This window comes from Giraffa tippelskirchi, chromosome 1 (genome assembly GCF_054371585.1).
Source record: "Giraffa tippelskirchi isolate mGirTip1 chromosome 1, T2T-mGirTip1v1.2.pri, whole genome shotgun sequence".
NCBI lineage: Eukaryota > Metazoa > Chordata > Mammalia > Artiodactyla > Giraffidae > Giraffa > Giraffa tippelskirchi.
The window spans coordinates 67,047,999-67,070,915 of NC_137275.1; the positions used below are offsets into that span (position 1 = coordinate 67,047,999).

At 36.2% G+C, this 22,917-nt stretch overlaps 1 protein-coding gene across 2 annotated transcripts in view; it reads left to right on the forward strand.

Annotated features, from left to right (window-relative positions):
• DHX15 (DEAH-box helicase 15) overlaps positions 1 to 22,917 on the forward strand; it is a 52,585-nt gene that overhangs the window by 18,463 nt on the left and 11,205 nt on the right. For both annotated transcript variants that reach the window (XM_081544808.1, XM_081544890.1), the window contains exons 4-6: positions 7,840 to 7,999; positions 9,676 to 9,894; positions 15,011 to 15,178. In XM_081544808.1, coding sequence (XP_081400934.1) covers positions 7,840 to 7,999; positions 9,676 to 9,894; positions 15,011 to 15,178 — 547 coding nt within the window. The remainder of the gene's footprint in view (positions 1 to 7,839; positions 8,000 to 9,675; positions 9,895 to 15,010; positions 15,179 to 22,917) is intronic.

Genomic DNA, 22,917 nt, shown 5'->3' on the forward strand with positions numbered 1-22,917 from the left:
CTTCGAATCAGATTGGATGCTGCCACCTTTATTTTTCTACACAGTAGTGTAAACCTAGATTGTGCTAAGGGATTGTATGTGAGCTCTGTAAGTTAGAGATGAGTCCGGAAATAGCTAGATCACTTGAAAGAGGTGTGTTAGTTGCTCAGTCGTGTCAAGCTCTGTGACCCCATGGACTGTAGTCCACCAGGCTCTGTCCATGAGATTCTCCAGGCAGAAGAATACTGGAGTGGATTGCCAGTCCCTTCTTTAGGGATCTTCCCAATCTAGGGATTGAACCCAGGTCTCCCACGTGGCAGGCAGATTCTTTACCATCTGAGCCACCAGGGAAGCCCTCTGAAAGAGGTAAAAAAAACTTTATTTTTTAAACTGACTTCTATATATACTTAAAATATATTCTCAACTCTTTGTACCCATGTCATATGGAAGTACTAATTGATACAAGAAAACAGTCGTTTTGATGGATGAAGGTAATTTGATGAGTTTTATCAGTAGCTGTTTAGTAAGTATAACAGCTTTCACTCTAAACATGTTTAAAAATTGTTAGCTTTTGTGGGGATGATCAACCATTTCATAGTGTTGACATTGTGAAGGATGGGTAGGGTGTTTAGACTCATCATATTTGGTGGTGAAAGGAACAATATTTTATAAAATCACTATATGTGGTTCTGTCTTCTAGTATTATCCCTGATAAATGCAAGCTGTTCTAGCCTTGTCATCTGTCTGTTCCTTACTGTTGTCATTCAGAGAAGTATTCTGCTGATAGGGGCTTTAAACAAAAGTAAGTTACATGTAGAAAATTGCATTAAGTGCTATGTTTGGTCATGGTCTCTTTCAGAAGTCTTGATCCATTATAAGTTTGAAGAAATTACCACACACAAACCTGTATAAGTAGACGTTTTATTGTGGGTAGCTTTTCTTTAATAGAGACGTCACTTGACTGGATTATAGTGGATTAGTCTAAAAACTTAATGGTAAATAGGAATTTTATGTGAACTTTAAACATTTTATTTTAACCTAAAACTTACACATTCATTTATCAATCTGTTAATGTAGAACCAACACCATTTCCTTGAGTATGGGCCCTTTGTAGTTCCATTACTTAGTAAAATGTCTAGTTCTTAAAGTGAGATTAAACTGAGACACTTGCAAAATACACGGGTGTTGCTTTTCTGGAATTTTAAGAGTTCAGTCTTCTGGAATTCCCCTTTCGCTCCCCTATAGTTATCTCACATTTGATGGGTTTTTTGTGTGTGATTTATCTTTTTCAAGCTTTTCTGAAGCATATCACTCAGGATACGTACATACAACTCTCTTTTCTGCCCTAAAAGGTTATCATTGTGTAACATAAGATTATGTTGGTCTAGTTGGTAGGGACAGAAGTGTGGTTATATTCTAATATGTTTGTATAGTAAGGTTGATTTTCCCAAGGATTCATTCTTTAGGTGAAGATTAGTTAAGAGTGTAGCGTACAGTTCTACTATATTGAATACTCCAAGTGCCAGGCAGTTGGTGCACTTAGGTGGTTTATATATATTGTTTTATTTAATTTGAACGATAGCCACCGTATTCTCATTTTTCAAATGGAGTGTTAGAGAAGTTGAACTTGTTTAAGGTAGAACACCAGTAAGAAAGCAGGGACTATAAGGTTTGTCTTGCCAAAAGGATATGTCCTTAACCACTGTATATGTTGTTATTCCTCTCTATCCTCATTCTTCAGCTCCATATAATTATTTCTGTGTAAGTATTTGTAAGGGAGTAAATCTAATTACTCAGGTTGTACTAGATCTGTGAAATAGATACCAGGAATTTCTTTTGGTCATGCTGAGCAAATTTTGGATCCTCTAGAAATAGTTTTGATTTATCTGCATGTTTAGTCATGCCAGAGTAAAGCCTATACTTTGAAAGGTAACCAAAACCCTAACAGGATTGGAATAGCAGCACATAACTAGGATTTTCAGAACATGTTAAATTTCAGCTTTAATAGTAGGGCTGGTTCAAGACATATGGCTGCTAATTTCACTTATATTTTTCTTGGAGATTGTTCTAGAACAGTGTAAAGTTGCTTCATTTGTTTTGATGACTGCATCATTTAATTCCTTAGATGGACATTCAGAATTTACAGTTTCTTTTATTAAAATCAGTTGGTGTCCTTAGTATTCTCTTATAATCTTGTACACACATTTTTTCATACATGTTCAGGTGAGTATATCTGTGAAATGAGTTTCTTAAAAATGAAACTGGTTGGGTGAAAGGGTGTGTTGGAATTTTATTAGCTGTTGCTGTATTTTAGCTACTCTGACTAAGGGATGAGCAAATGAGTATCTGTTTCTATGGCCTTGCCAGCACTTTGTTGTGGAACCTTTTTATGATTGTCTGTATTGTAAGTTAAAAAGTGAAATCTCATTATGATTTTAATATGCATTTCTTTTATATGAAATTGAGCATCTTTACATGTACTTATGAGCCATTTGTATTTCTTTTTGGAATCGAAGATGCTTTTCTCAGCTTTCCAGACATATTGCTACCTGGTTGACAGTCATTTTTATGATACTGTTTTCAAATGCATATCTTAAACAAGGTCCTACTGTATGGCACAGAGAACTATATTCAATATCTTGCGGTAAACCATAATGGAGAATATATATTTTAAAAGTATGTATAAGTGAATCACTTTACTATGCAGCAGAAATAAACATAACATTGTAAATCAGCTATGTGTCTGTCAGTCTCTCAGTCGTGTCTGACTCTTGGCAATCCCATGGACTGTAGCCCGCCAGGCTCCTCTGTCATTGAAATTCTCCAGGCAAGAATACTGAAGTGGGAAACTATTTCCTTCTTCAGGAGATCTTCCCAATCCAGGGATTGAACCTAGGTCTCCTGCAATGCAGGTGGATGCTTTTACCATCTGAGCTCCTTCAGTTCAGCTCAGGTCAGTCGCTCAGTCATGTCCGACTGTTTGCGACCCCATGAACCTCTGCACGCCAGGCCTCCCTGTCCATCACCAACTCCCGGAGTTTACCCAAACCCACGTCCATTGAGTCGGTGATGCCCTTTAACCATCTCATCCTCTGTTGTCCCCTTCTCCTCCTGCCTTCAATCTTTCCCAACATCAGGGTCTTTTCAAATGAGTCAGCTCTTCGCATCAGATGGCCAAAATATTGGAGTTTCAGCTTCAACATCAGTCCTTCCAATGAACACCCAGGACTGATTTCCTTTAGGATGGACTGGTTGGATCTCCTTGCAGTCCAAGAGACTCTGAAGAGTCTTCTCCAACACTACAGTTCAAAAGCATAAATTCCTCGGTGCTCAGCTTTCTTTATAGTCCAACTCTCACATCCATACATGACTACTGGAAAAACCATAGCCTTGACTAGACAGACATTTGTTGACAAAGTAGTGTCTCTGCTTTTTAATACGCTGTCTAGGTTGGTCATAACTTTCCTTGCAAGGAGTAAGCGTCTTTTAATTTCATGGCTGGAATTACCATCTGCAGTGATTTTGGAACCCCCCAAAATAAAGTCTGCCACTGTTTCCACATCTATTTGCCATGAAGTGATGAGCTAGGGAAGCCCTAAATCGACTATACTTCAATTTAAAGGATCATGAGTGGAAAAAATAATTTTAAAAATACCATTGCAGTTTCCGACAATGAATTTTAAATCATTGCAACTAGGCTCAAACACATCTTTATTAATAAATTTTCGCCTACAAGAAGTAAGTTTGTTTATTCAAATTTGGCTTTGGGAAGTGCTTTGGAGCTGCTTCTTGGTCTAACCACTGAGCTAGTCGGTGGTTGTAGTATAAAATCCACTTTTTGTCGCATGTCACAATATGATTGAGAACTGGTTCTCTGTTGTGTAGAATAAGAGAAGACAACACTTGAGAACGACAATTTTTTTCATTTGTGGTCAGCTCACGAGGTACTCATTTACCAAGCTTTTTCAGCAAACCTTTCCAGTTTGCTTCAAATGCTGAACGATCATAAAATGGTCGTAGTTGAGTTCTTTGACAGTTTCTCATGTAGTTATGAAAGGATCAGCTTCAGTGATTACTCTCATTTGGTCGTTGTCAACTTCCAGTGGCTGGCCACTGTGCTCCTCATCTTCAAGGCTTGTCTCCTTTGCAAAACTACTTGAACCACTACTGCACTATATGTTGTTCAGCGGTTCCTGAGTGAAACACATTGTTGATGTTGCAGGTTGTCTTTGCAGCTTTACAACCCATTTTGAGGTTGAATAAAAAATTGCTCGAATTTGCTTTTTGTCTAACTTCATTTCTGTAGTCTAAAGTAAATATAAACAGCAAGTAATAAGTCAGATGGTAAAGAATCTGCCTGCAATGCAGGAGACTCTGGTTGGATACCTGGGTCAGGAAGGTCCCCTGGAGAAGGGAATGGCTACCCACTCCAGTATTCTTGCCTAGAGAAATCCATGGATGGGAGAGGCTGGTGTGCTGTAGTTCATGGGGTCACAAAGTGTCACGACAGTGACTTAACACTTTTCCGCAGCTTAGCAAGCATCAAAATGTGAAAATGTGAAAGCAAACACAGGTTGCTATCTATGCAAATTTTTTGATCAAGTAGATCCCAAGTGAGGCCAGTTCTGTATTTCTAACAAGTTCCTAGATGATACTGATGACCTTTTAAGCTAGTATTTTCCCAAGACGGTTAGAGAAACATTGTGGATAATAGGATGCCCAGTAAAATGTAGAGTTTGGCTGTCCTGGGAAAGTTTGGTTGCTAGTCCATTACTAAAACTTCAAAATTATGTAATTGAAGCTTATTATTGTGGCACCCTATTTTTATGGCTCACCCCTTAGTCTGGGTAAATATTTAATTGCTACTATGAAAGGTAGTCTCCAGTACTCTTGCCTGGAAAATCCCATGGACGGAGGAGCCTGGTAGGCTACAGTCCATGGGGTCGCTAAGAGTCGGACACGACTGAGCGACTTCACTTTCACTTGTCCCTTTCATGCACTGGAGAAGGAAATGGTGACCCACTCCAGTGTTCTTGCCTGGAGAATCCCAGGGACGGGGGAGCCTGGTGGGTTGCCGTCTGTGGGGTCGCACTGAGTCGGACACGACTGAAGCGACTTAGCAGCATGAAAGGTGGTAAAACTTGAACTAGATGAAATAGTTAGGGTCTTTATAGGGGTATCAGAACCTGGTTCTGTCTTTTTTGTATTCTATCAGATTACTTTGGCTTTTTGGGAAAGGGTTTCATATATCTAGCAAATTATCAGGTGATAGCTTTCTCCTTTTTTTTCTGTGCTTGTTTAAAATTTTTCTTCGTTGTGCACGAGAGCTTTCTCTAGTTGTGGTGAGCGAGGGCTACTCTTTGTTGTGGTGCTCTGGCTTCTCATTGCAGTTGCTTCTCGTTGTGGAACAAGGGCTCTAGGGTGTTCAGGCTTCAGTAGTTGCAGTTTATGGGCTCTGGAGCACAGACCCACTAGTTGTACTTGGGTTTATTTGCCCCTGGGCATATGGAATCCTCCCGGACCAGAAATCAAACCTGTGTTTCTGCGTTGGCAGGCGAATTCTCAATCTTTGGATCACCAGGGAAGTCGTGGGACTTTGAGGAGAGTATGTCAGTGTCTGAGGGGCCTGGGATTGGGAATCGGTATACTGATACCTAGTCTTAGTAGGCTATTCCATTGGTTTTAAAGCCCTGGAAAAGTTAACTGCTAATACTCCCTGGGAAAGCAGCAAATTTAATTATGTTAATTCTCATTCTAGAATCTGGAAGTCCGAGGATTTGGGTTTAGTTGACCATTTAACTTGGTTCAGGTGATAATGCATAATTGTTAATAAAAGAGCAAATAATAGTTCATTAATCTAATTATAACTGTAAGCTGCCATTTGTAACTGTTCCCCTCTTAGAAAAATAGGAAAGAATGAGTATTTGGGTCAGCTCTGCTTTTGGATGCCATCATCATGTTGTGGTGGTCTGAAACTTGTTGAAGAAAGATCAAAATAAAGGGGTATTGTTTTTAAAAGGAGTTTTCAAGTGAAAGTTCGATACTTAGTGACTTTTTAATCACAATTTAATATGTGACATTAGAATGCATTTTACAGTCTGTTGAGGGTCTTACAGGTGGAAGTTAGGTGGTTGTTAGTGATTGAACTTGATCTAGCTGTACATGTCGTCACTTCACATAAGAAATACGTATTTCTGGAACTACATATGTTGAGTTTATTTGTTAATTAACAGTATTTTCAAAAATACTACACTAAAATTCCATGTTGAATTGAGTAGGCTTGGAAACTGAGCAACATGGTATAAATTTGATAGTGTTTAAGAAGATATTGTTCAAAGAGCGACCAATCCATGTTTTATGCCTTGCAAAGCAAAAGACAGTATTGTTGAAACTAAGGAAATTATCCACAAGTAGATGAAACTGTATTAATGTTTTGCTACTGAGATAATGTGCAAAAGGACTGCCTAGCTTGTGTCAGTAATAACACCTGCAGGCAGGAGAGATTACCAAGTGTCCTGATAGATCAAGATATTTCAAAACATCTAGAGACTAGAGTAGCTGATTCATGCACTGTGGTTAAGGCATTGAGTCATAGTTTAATTGGCTCTGTTTTTGCTTTCATGGTCTTAATATAAAATAGTCTTGCAAAAAAAAAAAAAATCTTGCAGGTAGTGCTGTGCCAATGTCAAGAATGTGATCATTTCCTATTTAAAATAGGACCAAAGAAGAAAGAAGCATAAAATATATCAAGTGAAGATGTATTTCTTTGCCAAAAGTCTTAATTTACAACTAAGTTTAGACAGAATAAAGACAAGGCTTCACTTGGGTTGTACACTGTCATTTTGTTGAACTTAGTGCTTCAACAGATGGTTTTGGCTAAAAATACAAAGTTGGTCCTTGAAAGATTAATTTGTGAAAAATAGAGCCAGAATAGTGAAGTCATAAATGATGACTTCAGATTTTTATACTTGTTTTAATTATGTAAATAAAACCATGGATTTGTATTTAACTGAATGGCCTGTGACTTCAGCATTTGAAAGCAGACTTCCTTTTGTCCAAGTGCCAAATGCAGGATGTTTTGTATTAGTGACAGTAGCAGCCAGAATGGAATAGACAGGAGATTCACTGACCCATACAAATCATTCTTCAAACCACCCTTCATCTGAGTGTCTGGATTCTGTATTAGCTGTCTTCTCTTAAACCATCCCTAAACCTAGTTTTCCTCTTTGGTTCAGTGATACAGATAATGCTATATGCCTTGTCCATAATTTATCAGCATTTCCGCAGTGTAATGTTGCTCTTCATTCCATGAATGTATTCCTTTTTCTGATTCTTTACCATCATTTTATTGATTTAGATGGGGCTGAGGAAGAAAAGATGGTAGACTCATGCTCTCTCAGCCCTTTTGAACCTGTTAGCTTAAGTGGGAAGTTAGTGCAGTTTTAAAGAAATACAACATTTTAGTGCTGTAATGTGATAAAGCAATTTAAAATGGTTTCTTGGTTTTGTTTTGCAAGTTGAATATTTAAAATTTTATTTTGTTTTTAAGAAATTTATTTGAGTGACCATTTTCACTTTGGCATTTGTGTGAAATGTGTTTAATTCTGTCATCATCAGATTAACATTGTTTCTCAGTGCATTTTGGTATTACAGTCTCATTTGACAGAATTTGATAATGTATAACTTGTTTGACACATTCACTAAAAAGGTTTTCTGGAAGCTTAATTTTGTAATTGATTATGAAATAATAATTGTTTTGAACAAGGGTTTAATTTATATTTATCTGATGTCTTTGCATTTCATATTTATGTCTTGAACTTTAAATGCACTAAATAACCAACATGTTATTTGTCAATATAGGTACATGACTGATGGGATGCTACTTCGTGAAGCAATGAATGACCCTCTCTTGGAGCGTTATGGTGTAATAATTCTTGATGAGGCTCATGAAAGGACATTGGCTACAGATATTCTCATGGGTGTTCTGAAGGAGGTTGTTAGACAGAGATCAGATTTAAAGGTGAATTAGTTTATTTGTTTGGTTCTTTAAAAATCCTGTATATGAATATATGTATATATTTAAAAGGGAGTACATGCTGATCACTACAACTACAAAAATAATCACCTTATAAAAACAAATAAGGAAAGTGCCAGCAGTGGTTTTATACTTTCTTTTTAATTTCTCTTGCTGTGTCTTTGTTTTAGATTCTAAATATACTTCCACTTCTTAGTAATATGTTTTTAATCATTTCATTATATAGTGCACCAGTTTTTTGTTTCATTTTAAATGATTTTATGTCATGGTGTTTTTAAACCTTGTGCTCACCCTGCCCTTTATTAAGTAAGGGGACACCTTCATTAAGGATCAAATCTTTGTTCTTGTCCTAACACAAACTCACTCAGTCTAACTCATAGTGCTGGAGAGTGGAATAACTGTATCCAGAACATACTGCTCCTCAGAAATGCCTTCCCTTAACTTAGGGTCTTGGTTCTGCACCTCCACCCCCCCAACTCCCACCCGCTGTCCATTATACCACTTACACCCTGGCCAGTGTTACTGTGTTGATAAGAGCTTAAAACTAACTGACTTTGTGGACATTTTTGTCTCCCATTTTATGAAGTTCCCTTTTTGCATTGTATTTGTGCAGTTCATTGGAACTTAGTATTGAGTGTATTGTATGTGTTACAGAGGTTTGTACACTGGAGAGAAAGATTCTGGGTCTTAAAAAAGTTGATGCTGAGTTTGATTTGACTTTAAAAATTAAACTTATACTTTTAAAGAATATATTTGAATAACTATAAGTACTATTACTGATTAAATGTTATGAGCTATTGAAATTTCAAGGGAGGAGCTCAAAGTAGAAATTAAGAACTCTATATTGGAATGTTTAATGGGAGAGCTTTCTATTTAATGGGTTTTGTCATGTGTAATTTAAAAAAAGAGAGGGTGACTGCACAGTCATGAAGCCTGCACCTGAAAAACCTTTTGTCTATGAAAAAGCTGTGGCTTTTTCAGTAGTATAGAAAACCTCTTGTTTGTTTTAGAAAATTTTCTGAAGAACTTATGCTTAGTAAAGATGATTTGGAAGAATGGATAAATATTTGTACCACTGATTTAATTTATTTATTTTTCTTTCTTTGTTTTTCCCTGTGTGTGAGATTGTCATTTTTTTTAATAGCATAGTAACGATTATATTACATATTGATGTCTTTTATCAATTCCTTTTATGTAATTTTATAAACTTCGGTTTTTAAGGTGTTGCGTCATGAAAATACATGGTAGTTTATTTATTGGATATCAGGTTTATTCCTACTTTTAAAAAATGTAAATTTTCTGTAGCTCAGCTTTTCTATATTTGATTTTTTTATCACAATTTTTAAGGCATAATCGATATATGAAAAGTGAAAGTGTTAGTTGCTCAGTCATGTCTTGACTCTTTGTGACCCCATAGACTAGCCCGCCTTGCTCCTCTGTCCTTGGAATTCTCCAGGAAACAATACCGGAGTGGGTAGCTCTTCTTTTCTCCAGGGGATCTTCCTGACCCAGGGATTGAACCACGGTCTCCTGCATTGCAGGCCGATTCCTTACTGTCTGGGCCACTAGAGACACTGTGGATACATATGGAGCAATAAACGTTACTCATCTCTTTACAGTCTTTGAAGACAGCTTCAAATAATTTACTGTTTTCTTTTCAGGTTATAGTTATGAGTGCTACTCTGGATGCAGGAAAATTCCAGATTTACTTTGATAACTGTCCTCTCTTAACTATTCCTGGGCGTACACATCCTGTTGAGATCTTTTATACTCCTGAACCAGAGAGAGATTATCTTGAAGCGGCAATTCGAACCGTGATCCAAATTCATATGTGTGAAGAGGAGGAAGGAGATCTGCTACTTTTCTTAACTGGTCAAGAGGTATTGTCATTATTTGCTTCCTTATTTATATTGTTTCTATTAGGCAGCAATTTTAAACTTAAGAACCCAACATATATTAACCATGTATTTCTCATTCCAATGTCTATAAAGTTTTTGTTCAGTATGATTGTATTTACATGTGATATATATAACTCTTGTTATCTATGTACTCGAGGAATATACCTTTTTATGCCATTGCCTTTATGTTCTAGTTTATATCCTGAGAATATTAAATGCTTTTAGAATTTCAAGATTTAGCAGTTTTAGTCTCAACTTTGGAGAGACCTGAGTGGCAAGTGCTTTTGTGCTAATTTGCCATTCTGCTGAGGCATGAATGAAATCTGGTTACTGTAGGCAGTAATTTGGTTTGTAAGTGAATTTGGGTAACTCAGGTGCCCATCTACCATCAGAACAAGTGTTTGTGTTTTGTTCTAGTCTTCCTGCATGTTGTTTACTGAGAATTGGAAGGAATCACTTGAAATTCTTTAGTTAGAATTTACATCATTTTTAAGATAGGTATTTTATTCTCAGATGCAGCATTTTCTAAACTCATTTCCATCAGGATGTTAACAGGTGTGCTATGAAATTCTTGATGGCTTAAATAAGCTCAGTAAGTTATCTGGATAAAAGAAACTCTTCTAGAGGTTTTCTGAAAGCTTGTCATTTGTTGTAATAGGCTTTGTGAATTTTCTACAGTGTCCTTCTCAAACTAATACACATGTCAGTCATTTGGAAATTTGCAGATTTTTATTCGCTAGGTCAGGTGTAGGATCTGATCTGAGAGTCTATTCCGAGTAAGTTTTTAGATCTTCACATCTGGAAGTGTTTTATATCTATACTGTTCAATATAGTTGTTGCTGTTCAGTTGCTCAGTCATGTCTGATTCTTTGCAACCCATTGGAACGCAGCACACCAGTCTTTCCCTGTTCTTCACTATCTCCCTGAGTTTGCTCAAATTCATGTCCATTGAGTCAGTGATGCCATCCGACCATCTCATCCTCTGTTGCCCTCTTCTGCTCTCAGTCTTTTGCAATCATTAGGGTCTTTTCCAATGAGTTAGCTCCTCTTCACATCAGGTGGCCAAAGTTGGAGCTTCAGCATCAGCCCTTCCAATGAAAACTCAGGATTGATTTCCTTTAGTATTGACTGGTTTGATCTCCTTGCAGTCCAAGGGACTCTCAAGAGTCTTCTCCAACACCACAGTTGAAAAGCATCAGTTCTTTGGCGCTCAGCTCTTCTTATAGTCCCTCTCACATCCATACATGACTACTGGAAAAAACATAGCTTTGACTAGATGGACCTTTGTCAGCAAAGTAATGTCTCTGCTTTTTATTATGCTGTCTAGGTTTGTCATAGCTTTTCTTCCAAGGAGCAAGTGTTTTTTAATTTCATGGCTGGAATCACCATCTGCAGTGATTTTGTAGTCCCCCAAAATAAAGTCTGTCACTGTTTTCATTGTTTCCCCATATATTTGCCATGAAGGGATGAAACCGGATGCCATGATCTTAGTTTTTGTAGCCGCAGCAATATAATGAACTTGAGTATTTGCATTGCAGCTAGTGAGAGGAGGAGCTAAAATTTAATTTTATAGAATTTTAATTAATTTAGTTACATGTGATTGACCCTCTTGTTTTAGTTTTTGTATGGTCTGCTAGTTAAGAATTGTTTTTACATATTTAAAGGGTTGTATACGAAAACAAAGAATATGCTTTAGAGGTGGTATGTGGATGCAAAGCCTAAAAAATTTTGGCCCTTTATAGTAAGAGATCTGATCCCTGCTCTAGAACATTTTTTTCTCAATGTGGTCAGTGGATTGTCTGCCTTGGGTAGGGGAATTTGTTAAAGCAAGTTCTTGGCCCTGTTTCAGGCTTGCTGAAACAGATGAAATTTGCGGATGAAATACTGTAAGAATCTGCATCTTTAACAAGCTCTAAAGGCCATTTTTCTGTTCCCTTAGGTTAAAAATCACTCTTCCAGGTGAATGTTTTAGCTATTATAATGCCCATGGTACATTAGTGACACCACCCAAAACAGTATAGTGAGAAATTGCCCTAGTTCTTTCACATAACAAAATTAGAGGTCTGCTATGTGACTGCCTAACCTCCAGGAGAATGTGAACTCTAACAGGTGTTCAGATTCTACAGGGATGCTTGATATATAATATTTAATTAAATATTGTTGCATTAAGAACTATACATGTTGAGTAATTTTTTTATCCTTGAATTTTTTTCCAGTATTGTCCGTATATGATTTGTGCCCCATTGGCTCTTTTTCTGTAGAGCAGGGTTTTTCAACCATAGCACTATTTATGTTGTAGCCTGATTAATTCTTTGCTGTGGGAACCCCATGTGTACTAGGGTGCTTATTGTGTCTGTGGCCCTTACCCATTAGATGTAGATACACTCCCCCAGTTTGCAAACATTCCCAGTAAAGAATCATACTTGTTCTTTTGGGAAATATGATGTGTTGCAAATTCACTTTTACAGATAAACCTCTCTAACTATTAGTCTGTGTATACATTTTGAATGGAAGAATTTTTTTATATTTTACAGTGTTGAGGCATTTGTGTTCATTTTGTTTTTTGGTGTCTGGTCCCTAGTTTCTCATTTTCTCCAGAGTGAGTAGCATGTTTTTTTTAAACGGCTATTCAAAATAGTCATGTTCAGATAATCAAGCACATTAGAATTTTATAAGAAATAATCAGATGGCCTTACGGTGAAGACCTGAAATGCTTTTCTGTGAGTTGAATTTCTGTGGCTGATACTTTGGCAGCTCTCTCACAGCTGGAGAAAGGAAAGGAATAAGCCCCAGTTAGCTCATGTATCCTGTTGCATTTTTAAGTTTCTTTTATATGGCTAGCTAGTCTTGAGGAATTTGAAGACCTTTGAGGAGAAGGTGGCAATTCTACTATTTTCCTCATGTCTGTGAGCCTGTTATTTTTATTTGGTCAGTTAAGTGATAGACTCTGGGAGTTCTGTACCCCATCTCCATGAATTTGAATAGTATCCATAAAATTTAGCTGTCTTGAAACTTAAAAATGACAACCATATTACCATTTTGACTATGTAGACAATAGTGTTTCTATAGTCCCTTGAGTTAATTTGGGAGGGGAAAGACCAGTTTTGATTAGTGAAGTTTTGGAAAACGTGAATGTTGATTTTTTTGTTGTTGTTATTGTCATTAATCCGTTAAACCAAGTGTTCCTAGTAGAACTCCCTAGAGGAGCTGTGCTACCAAGTTAGATACCAGTGATTGTAATTGAAATATGAATTGTTTTAAGTAGATAACTTGATGAAGTTGAACTCTTCATTCTTTAAGCAATACATTCTTTCATCTTTAATTTCACTGAGTAAAATTAGTCTTTTCAACATGTAGGAGTTTAGATTCTTTAGTAGGGTCTAAATTAATTTGCCAACATATATATTGATGCTTTTGGAGCTGAAAGTCTTTTGCTCAATTCAGAAACTCTTGAACTTTTGTCTCAGTTCATGACTAAGCAGAAGATTGCATTGTGCTGATGAATGTCAATGAGCTTTCTGGTCTTTCGAACTGTCAATGTTGACTGAAAATTCAGTTAAATTTAGGGAAAATTTTGTTGCCAAGTTTAAAAAAATAATGTTTTAGAATGTTGTCTACATAAAAACATAAACAGTGTGGGGTTTTTTTTTTCTCTTTAGAGTTGTCTTTATATCACATTGCAGTAGTGATTTTGTTTCAGCTCCATACATGCTTAGCAGATAGTTTCAAATAATTTGGAATAATCTTGTTAAAATTTCTAGAGTCTGCAAATACATGATTTGGGGCTCTTAATTTTCTATATAAAATCTGCTATTTGGTGACTTATGAATTAACAGAATTGAAAAATATTCTGAATTTGGCATCAGTTTTTCTATAGGAGATATACATATATATACATGTTTTTAAGAACTATATATATATATAGTTTTGGGTTTATATTGTGTTTGTGGGGTTTTTTTTAAGATCTAATTTTGTTTTTTTATACCAGCAGGGGGCATTCTAATCTAGATACAGCATTTGAAAGCAATTTTTTGGTAAAAATATTTGTTTCTTTTTTTTTTTCAGTGAATAGCAAACTTTTAATTTCTTTTGGAAACTGTATACCTCAAAGGAAATTGGTATATAAGATCATGAGTAATTTTCTGTGTCGCCGTTTTTAAGACCTTATCAACACTCCAGAAAGCTGATGTGTTTTAAATTGATTAAAAAATTTTTTTTGTTCTTATGTATATTCTTTTAACACGGAAACAAAGTTGCACTTCAGTTAAGAAATCATTTTAAGGAAAATTATTCTAGCTTGATTATAATATACAATAAGTTTACTTGGTAAATTTTTAAAAATTGTTCTGTCTTTTGAATAAAAGATAATTTGTCAATAAGGGTAACTCTGATTGATATTGGCCATACTGCCAAATCATTTAGCCTACTTCTGAGTTTAACTGAATATAGCTCCCTTCCCATGTTAAAATCCCTTTGCCATCCCCTAGAGCCTTCACCTACCTCTCTTGTCTCTCACACCCTCCCAGTATTCATTGTGTCCTCTCTCGAAACCTGGAATTAAATGCAAATGCGTTGGAATTGTTTTGTGTATTAGGGAAATTTTTGAAGAGGCTTTAAGATATTTGGGTTAACCTAGTTCTTAAATATCTGTGTTGATACTGTGGAGGTATGTGTTCTCATTAGGCACAATGAAGCAAATCTTCCATATAATTGCATTAGTGATACATGACATTAAAGCCTAATTGGCTTATTTAAAATATCTAGCACATCAATTTCTTGTAGATTGTGAAAATTGAAAAGGTTATGAGTGCAGTTAAATATTCCTGAGTGAGAAATTTCAATTTTAGTACAATTTGTTGAGAATTAATTAGGACATTGACTCTTAAGAAAAAAGGGTGTGGAATGCCAGTAAGGCAATTGTGTGTTTATGTGACTAGAGAAATCAAAGTTTCTTGGATTATTTTTGAAATCCCAATGAAATTTGCTGAATTAATTGTGATTACTAACATAAGCTGCAAAGAACTAGGATTATGGTAAATACTTAAAACGTTTCAGTGTGTATTCATTTTGTTTGCACACTTAAACTTTTATTTTGTAGGAAATTGATGAAGCCTGTAAGAGAATAAAGCGTGAGGTTGATGATTTGGGCCCTGAAGTCGGTGACATCAAAATCATTCCATTGTACTCCACACTCCCACCTCAGCAGCAGCAACGCATCTTTGAGCCTCCACCTCCGAAAAAACAGAATGGAGCAATCGGAAGAAAGGTAACATTGAAATGTTCTCTATAAACATTGCATTGGTCCTGAAAGATTTGTCTGTGAGATATCAAATTGTATTGAATTATAAATCAAGGAGTAAGTTACAGGTGATTGTGATCTGAATTGTATGCTACATAGTTATCTGTATTTCCAAAGTAAATAGAAGTAAATGTATTTGTGTAGAGTTCTGCATATCTTTTGACAGGTACTGCTACCCTGTCCCTGGGAAATTCTTCCTTAGCAAATGGAAGGTTGCTTAGGGTGAGGAAGGTGGCCAAATGTCTTTCTCCCCATTAAATCACTTGGCACAAAGTACTTTTTTCTTCAGTTCCTTGGCTTCTCCCTAGAATTTTTGTCACACAGTCAGTCCAGTTGCTCAGTCGTGTCCTGTTCTTTGCAACCCAATGGACTGTAGCACGCTAGGCTTCCCTGTCCATCACCAACTCCTGGAGCTTGCTCAAGCTCATGTCCATCGAGTCGGCGGTGCCATTCAACTATCTCATCCTCTGTCATCCCCTTCTCCTCGTGCCTTTAGTCTTTCCCGGCATCAGGGTCTTTTCCAATGAGTCAGTTCTTTGCACCAGGTGGCCAAAGTATTGGAGTTTCACTTTAAGCATCAGTCCTTCCAGTGAATATTCAGGATTGATTTCCTTTAGGATTGACTGGTTGGATCTCCTTGCAGTCCAAGGGACCCTCAAGAGTCTTCTCCAACACCACAGTTCAAAAGCATCTATTGTTTGGCACTCAGATTTCTTTATAGTTCAACTCACACATCCATACATGACTACTGGAAAAACCATGGTTTTGACCAGACGGACCTTTGTTGCAAAGTAATGTCTCTGCTTTTTAATATTCTGTCTAGGTTGGTCATAGCTTTTCTTCCAAGGAGCAAGCATCTTTTAATTTCATGGCTGCAGTCACCATCTGCAGTGATTTTGGAGCCCCTCAAAATAAAGTCTGTCACCGTTTCCCTGGTTTCCCCATCTGTTTGCCATGAAGTGATGGGGCCAGATGCCATGATCTTAGTTTTCTGAATATTGAGTTTTAAGCCAACTTTTTCACTCTCCTCTCTTTCATCAAGAGGCTCTTTGATTCTTCTTTGCTTTCTGCCATAAGGGTGGTGTCATCTGCATATCTGAGGTTATTGATATTTCTCCCAGCAATGTTGATTCCAGCTTGTGCTTCATCCAGCCCAGCATTTCACATAATGTACTCTGCATATAAGTTACATAAGCAGAGTGACAGTATATAGCCTTGACGTACTCTTTTTCTGATTTGGAACCAACCTAAGTGTCATGTCTGTTGACTGCACAGACTTCTGATAACAGTAGCACTAATAATACTGAATAAAATACTTGGATTTCTTGAGGGTAGGAACTGTGGATCCCATTGGTATGGATATCTGCCTATCACAGGAACAGAGGCCAGGGGTATGCCAGCCTTGTTTCTGGGTGCTTTGTTGGGGAATGGATATGATGGAGATTTGAGTTTGATACAGGCAGCCATGCATTTGTTTTTTGAGATGGGGATTCTGATAGATCCTTTAAGATTGCATTGCTGTAAAAGGTTTGAAAACCACTAGAACAGTAGAGTCGTCTTGGTTTTTAAAAATCTGAGCCATTTATATAAGATTACTTAAAGTTGCATGTAATTTTTGGTATGATTCATAATCTGATTTTAAAGTTTGAAATCTGTATTTTAAAGTGGGTATAAATGATTACCTTTTTTGAAAGATGGTAACGATAACCCTATATGCGAGACAGAATAAGAGACACAGATGCATAGAACAATTTTATGGACTCTGAGGGAGAAGGTGAGGGTGGGACGTTCTGGGAGAATAGCATTGAAACATGTATATTATCATATGTGAAACAGAACACCATTCCATGTTCGATGCATGTGACAAGGGCTCAGGGCCGGGGCAATGGGATGACCCAGAGGGATGGGATGGGGAGGGAGGTGGGTGGGGGGTCCAGGAAGGGGAACAGATGTAAACCCATGGCTGATTCATGTCAGTGTATGGCAAAAACTATTACAATATTGTAAAGTAATTAGCCCCCAACTAAAATAAATAAATTTATTAAAAAAAAATGATTACCTTTATCACCTTGGAAGATGATTGACATGGATTAAACTGAGTGTATACAGGGTACTAGCATTTCTAAAACAAAGTAACCCCTCATGGCGACCACTATACACTTGAGTCTATTCATGTAGGAAAAAACATTGGGAAATATTACGACTTATTTGTCAATCAAATTTGGGATTTATTGTTTATTTCTGTATACAGGCCTAAGAGAGTCAAAATTTTTTTTTTTTTTTTTTGCTGGGTTTTTTCAGTCTTTTTTCTTAACAGTTTTGATGATTGTTGAAAAATTATAAAGATATTGAAATATATCTTGGTTAATTATTTACTTGGCTGTCTAAAAGTTAAATGAACCAGATACATTTTTCAAACTGAAAGATCTTACTGAAAAGATAGGCAGCATGAGCCTGAAAGTGAAAGTGAAGTTGGTCAGTCGTGTCCGACTCTTTGTGACCCCGTGGACTGTAGCCTACCAGGTTCCTCTGTCCATGGGATTTTCCAGGCAAGAATATTGGAGAGGGTTGCCATTTCCTTCTCCAGGAGATCTTCCCAACCCAGGGATTGAACTCGGGTCTCCTGAATTGTAGGCAGATGCTTTACCATCTGAGCCATGAGCCTAGTGGAGTATAAATTAACAGGAGGTTGATAGGGGGAAAAAAATCAGGTTTTGAGTTAATCATAAATCAAAAACTGTGAACATGACTTTTAAAAAAAATGGTCTGAATATAGCTTCATTATGTTGAATGCAACTGTTTTTGTCATAGTACTGTCTCTAGAACATGTTAAAATATTTTCTGTTACTTTATTTACATTCAGAACTTTGGGGGAAACTTGAAATGTTAAGTGATAACTTTAGTATATAATTTTGAAGGTGATTTGTTGACTGAAAAGTACTTATTCTCTGTAATTTTTTTTACTTCATTCTGCATCAGTGGATGTGTATAAAAGTAGTTGTTTCTTAAACATTTCTATAATAAAGTGGAGCTAGTGCATCTTCCATGCAGATGATCTAATTTTTCTTGAAATCATGGGTACTTTGTATATCTGCTTTTAATTTTAAAATGGTGATTTTATTTTCTTGGAGTAGATACAGCAAGGTTTACCATGTTTGTCTTTTCATGTAGTTCTCTTCATTCCATTTTGAGTTACTTTGATGGAGCCCACCTTAACTTCATATTTGAGCTCTTCTTTTCTCTGTTAATACTAGTATACTGAAAATTTAGGTTTAGTCTGGTGCCAGTTCTGTACATAGTACATTTTGTAGACTCTTAACAGTTTAAGCCCACGGAATAGAATTAGTTGTTGTTTTGGTTTTTAAGCTATTGCTTTTCATGTTCTTGTAAATCCTAGAATATTTAGAAGAATTTTGTCTTTCTAAAAAGAGTGATTCAACAGCAGTTGTATATGTGTGTGATGTTGAGGCCACTGGAGTTTCCAGGGCTTTGGCTTACCTTGGGATCTCGGGCTTTTAATTCAGAATCAAAACATAGAGCCACAGTGCTACTTCATCATCCACTAATTATGTTTTTCATTCAGCTAAAGCTATAGGATCTCTTGCTGGGAAATCATGTTATCTCCTGGCATGAGTCAGCTTCATCTTAGAAGTCAGAAGGAGCACTCTCATAGCCTCTCTGGATGACCCCAGTGGAAGGGGGAACTTCCCTTGGCAGTGGTGCATCATTCTCTATGAGGGAAGATACTTTGAAGCCCAGCATGTTTAAGGGAAAATGAACGATTTTTATAAAAGTTTATAGAGAAGGGTTTACTCATCCAGTCATATATTTTGAAGCTGGTCATGGGAGATAGTACTAGTTGAAAACCCGAGACCGTTGAAATGCACTACAGCCAAGCACTGACTGGCTGGCAAGATGAGTTAAGTGACCATCAGACCCAGGGCCTGGCAGGTCCAGTTAAAGTAGGAGAAAGGATTGATGGGCTTGTGGGGAAAGAGGAGAGGTAATGAAGATGCACACAGGTTATACGAGGATATGGAAAAGAGGAGAAACTGGTATTCAGTTGCTGCTTTCCTGTTCTCTTTTTTTAAATGCTATAACTTTGGTAATATCCTATTTGTGTTATAAAATAAAGGCCAAGGCTTAATTCTTCTGTCATGAATTCATTCATTAAACATTACTGTGCCAGTTACTGGAATGAGACTTTTCATTCAGGAATGCTGTCACTGATTGATACTCACAATTAATTTAAAACTACAGGAAGGGATAAATTGGGAGATTGGGATTGACATATACACACTACTAGATATAAAATAGGTAACTAATAATGTCCTGCTGATTCACTTTGCTGTACAATAGAAAGTAAGACAACATTGTAAATCAGCTGTACTCAAAAAAAAATAATAACTGACCAAAAGCACAAAAATAAATAAAATTACGTAGAAGGAGTTAGGGATTTAAGGATTACTTCCAATTACTTAAAATACTATTTGATTCATACTTTTGTTAAATTACATTGGATCACATTTTGTAAAGTAGTACTTCATTTGTTGTCTACTCCTCATTGTATTAATTTATGCAAAATAGTTTCTGATTGATTGTGATGAAACTAACAAAACAGCCTTTTAGTACTAAAGTTTTAAAATGTAGGCTGTATTAAAGGTAAACTTTTATGGGCATTGGGTACTTAACTAGCATTCCTTTTACAAATAGTTACTGAGATCTTTTTGCGTGGTGCTTTAACATAGCATCAGTGGTATGCTTCAGGCTTTCTAATAGTCAAGAAAAGTTAAGAATGCAATACATACATTTTTGAGGGTGGATACTTTACCTGTTTTGATCATTCTTGATATTTAAGCTAAAGCTGCAGTTGCTTTGTACATGCATTAATATTTACTCATCAATAAATTACGTATGCATTTTTTTGACTGAGACTTATATTTGCTGTTTTATAGATTTGGTGTTATTAAATCCAGCAACTATTTTTATTTTTATTCATTTTCATTAATTTTGCCCATACAGATAGCTGATTTTTCTGTATCTTATCTCAGAGTTTACTAATTAACATGGTTCAGAGCGTACATTGCTCAATAAAAAAGAGAAATGGCCCTTGTGGAGATGTCTCTCTAGTTTTAAAGAGAGGCTTAATGATCCACTATCTGAAGATAACTTAGTGTGGTACTGCTGAAATATTTACAAACAAATAAGCTAATGTCCTCACTGAATTAGAGACCCCACTGAGTTCCCTAGGGACTAAAAACCCACACTTCTTTAACCTTAATGCATTATTGTGTCCAAATAGAATTCAAGTAGAGCATCTCAAGTACTTTGAAATGGAATTATTAAAATAAATCAACGTGAATTCCATTAAAAAGCAGATTATTGAGGGGGGAGGAGATAAATCTAGATGAGAGTTTATTCTTAACACATTTAATATAAAAAGATTAGAATTGGCATTGTCTTAATTTTTTTATTATAGAGTTTATTCTATATATTGGGCTGTTTATCTGAAATAATTCCTTTGTCATTGAGGTTTGAACACTCTTTAAGGCTCTTTGAACACTATTGCCAAGCTGTAGTCTAGAAAGCTTTGTAGCATACGTAGCATACGCATTCTTTGACAAATTCAGGACCACTTCGTGTTGTGACCGCTTCCTAAATAGATACTTGCCTCACCCCACTGTTAAGGTTCCAAGGCAGCTAGATAACTTGTATCATTTATTTGTCTTTTTTTTTTTTTTTTTTTTTTTGCTGAGTGTGTATGCGTGCATGTTTTCTTTAGCCTTAGAGAGTATTACATCTGCAGCTCAAAGTTGTACAGTTTAAGAGTTTTTTCTTTTTTGTCCCAAAACCCACTTCTCATGGGGCAGGGAGGTCCTACTCAAAAAATTATTTTATCGTCTTAAAGCTTTCTAGCCCATTAATTTTTTTAGTATTTGGAGAAAACCTAAAAGCTGTGCTTCTCCAGGTCTTTTTTAACACTTCGGATTTCAGAGTTTAACTTTTGGGTGGCAGTTGACTCAACAGTAATGACACAGAGCTTGCCAAAGTTGGTGTCATCACCTGATTCTTAATATCTGCAGAATCACAGATCCACACCTCCTTATAGATGTTGTACAGTTTGTCACACAAACTCAGAGAGAACATGTGAAAACCAATATTTATGGGCAAAATTTTAAAGAGTTTGCATCAGTACATTTTTATTACATTGTCTGTATTTTGTTCTAGAAGAAATAGGTGAAGTGTATTTTTTTCCCCAAAATATATGTTTTAAACTTCTATTTAGATGTACATTTTCCAGAACTACAGTTGTTACTCCAGAACTCCAGAAAGCCACAAGACCTCTTATATAATAACAAGCATGTGGTTTGTGATTCTGTATAGTTTATAAAGGCTCTGTCTCAGCTGACTAGTATGCAAGAGTTATAAAACGAAATTGAAGTTTGAGTGTGTTAAAACCTCTCCATTCTTACTTAGCTACTTAGATTTGATTCCTGGCTTTGATACCTACCTGTTAATTCATTGCTCTTTCCACTGCAACACACTTGACTTTGTAGAAGAATATTAAACTCTGGTTATACTTATTGAAGCTCACCTCCTGACCTTGTTTATGCTTGCTTCAGCTCTAATTATTGAATGTTCATGTCTGTGAATATTCTGGAAAATATATTTCATTAACATCAGACCACTTACAGTTTACTGCTCATTTGCTAGTTAGTGTTCTTTTCAGCTGATCAGTGCAAAAAGGGAGCATTTTAGTTTTAGACATGTAAATAATTGTATAATAGCATCCTGTTTATGATGTTCTAGTAGCCTTTTAAACCTCCAAGATTACCTGGCAATGTGAGTCCTTTCTTTTATGTGCCTAAGGGCATTCTTACCCACATGCTCTTGTTTAAGCAGAACCTTCTATTGCTAATGCTCTTCACTTCTCCCTTGTGGGTAAATCCCACCTTATCTTCAACAGCTCTCCTAAATGCCATTTTCTGAGTAAGTTTTCCTTGTCTTTGCTTGGGAAATAAACCCTTTAAAAATCTTATGGCATGTTTTTTATGTCATTGTACTTCCATTCCACCTCTAATCTTTCTTTACAAATTTTAAAAGCTTTAAGAGCAGACTGTGATTCATCTTCTGTGTCAACTGCTTGCATATTCAGGCATCTCAACCTTAATGGCAGTAATCTTCCTCAAATCAGATGCTCTGAGAAAAATACTAATGAAGATCCCATTTTTCCATTGCTTAAAAAGAAAAATTATGTGACATGTCATTCTCAGGTCCCTAATTTTCAAAAGCATAGTTAAAATACAGTACAACACCCACATGAAAAAACAATCATGTTAGTATGTAAATGCTTTGAACCTTATTCACGTCAATTAAAAGTTCAAATCATTCCTTAAGATTCCTTGTATGCTGTGACACCCTCTGAGATTTCCAGAACATCTGTGTTCAATTCTGATGATATGCCAAATTCTTACTCGATTGTAAGTTGAGATTTTCACCACCGTGTGCCATTTCATTTAAAATATTTAGTTGACTTTTGGTGATATAGTTTTCCCTTGTAAATATTGCCTGAAAGTATTGAAACATGTACATGTTGTACAGTTTGAATATTAACCAAAGAGTGTTTTCTCAGGAAGACTTTCTGTGAGATAAGCTTATTGCTTTATCAGTTATTTTCTTTTGATTTTGTTCTGCTGTTTGAATAA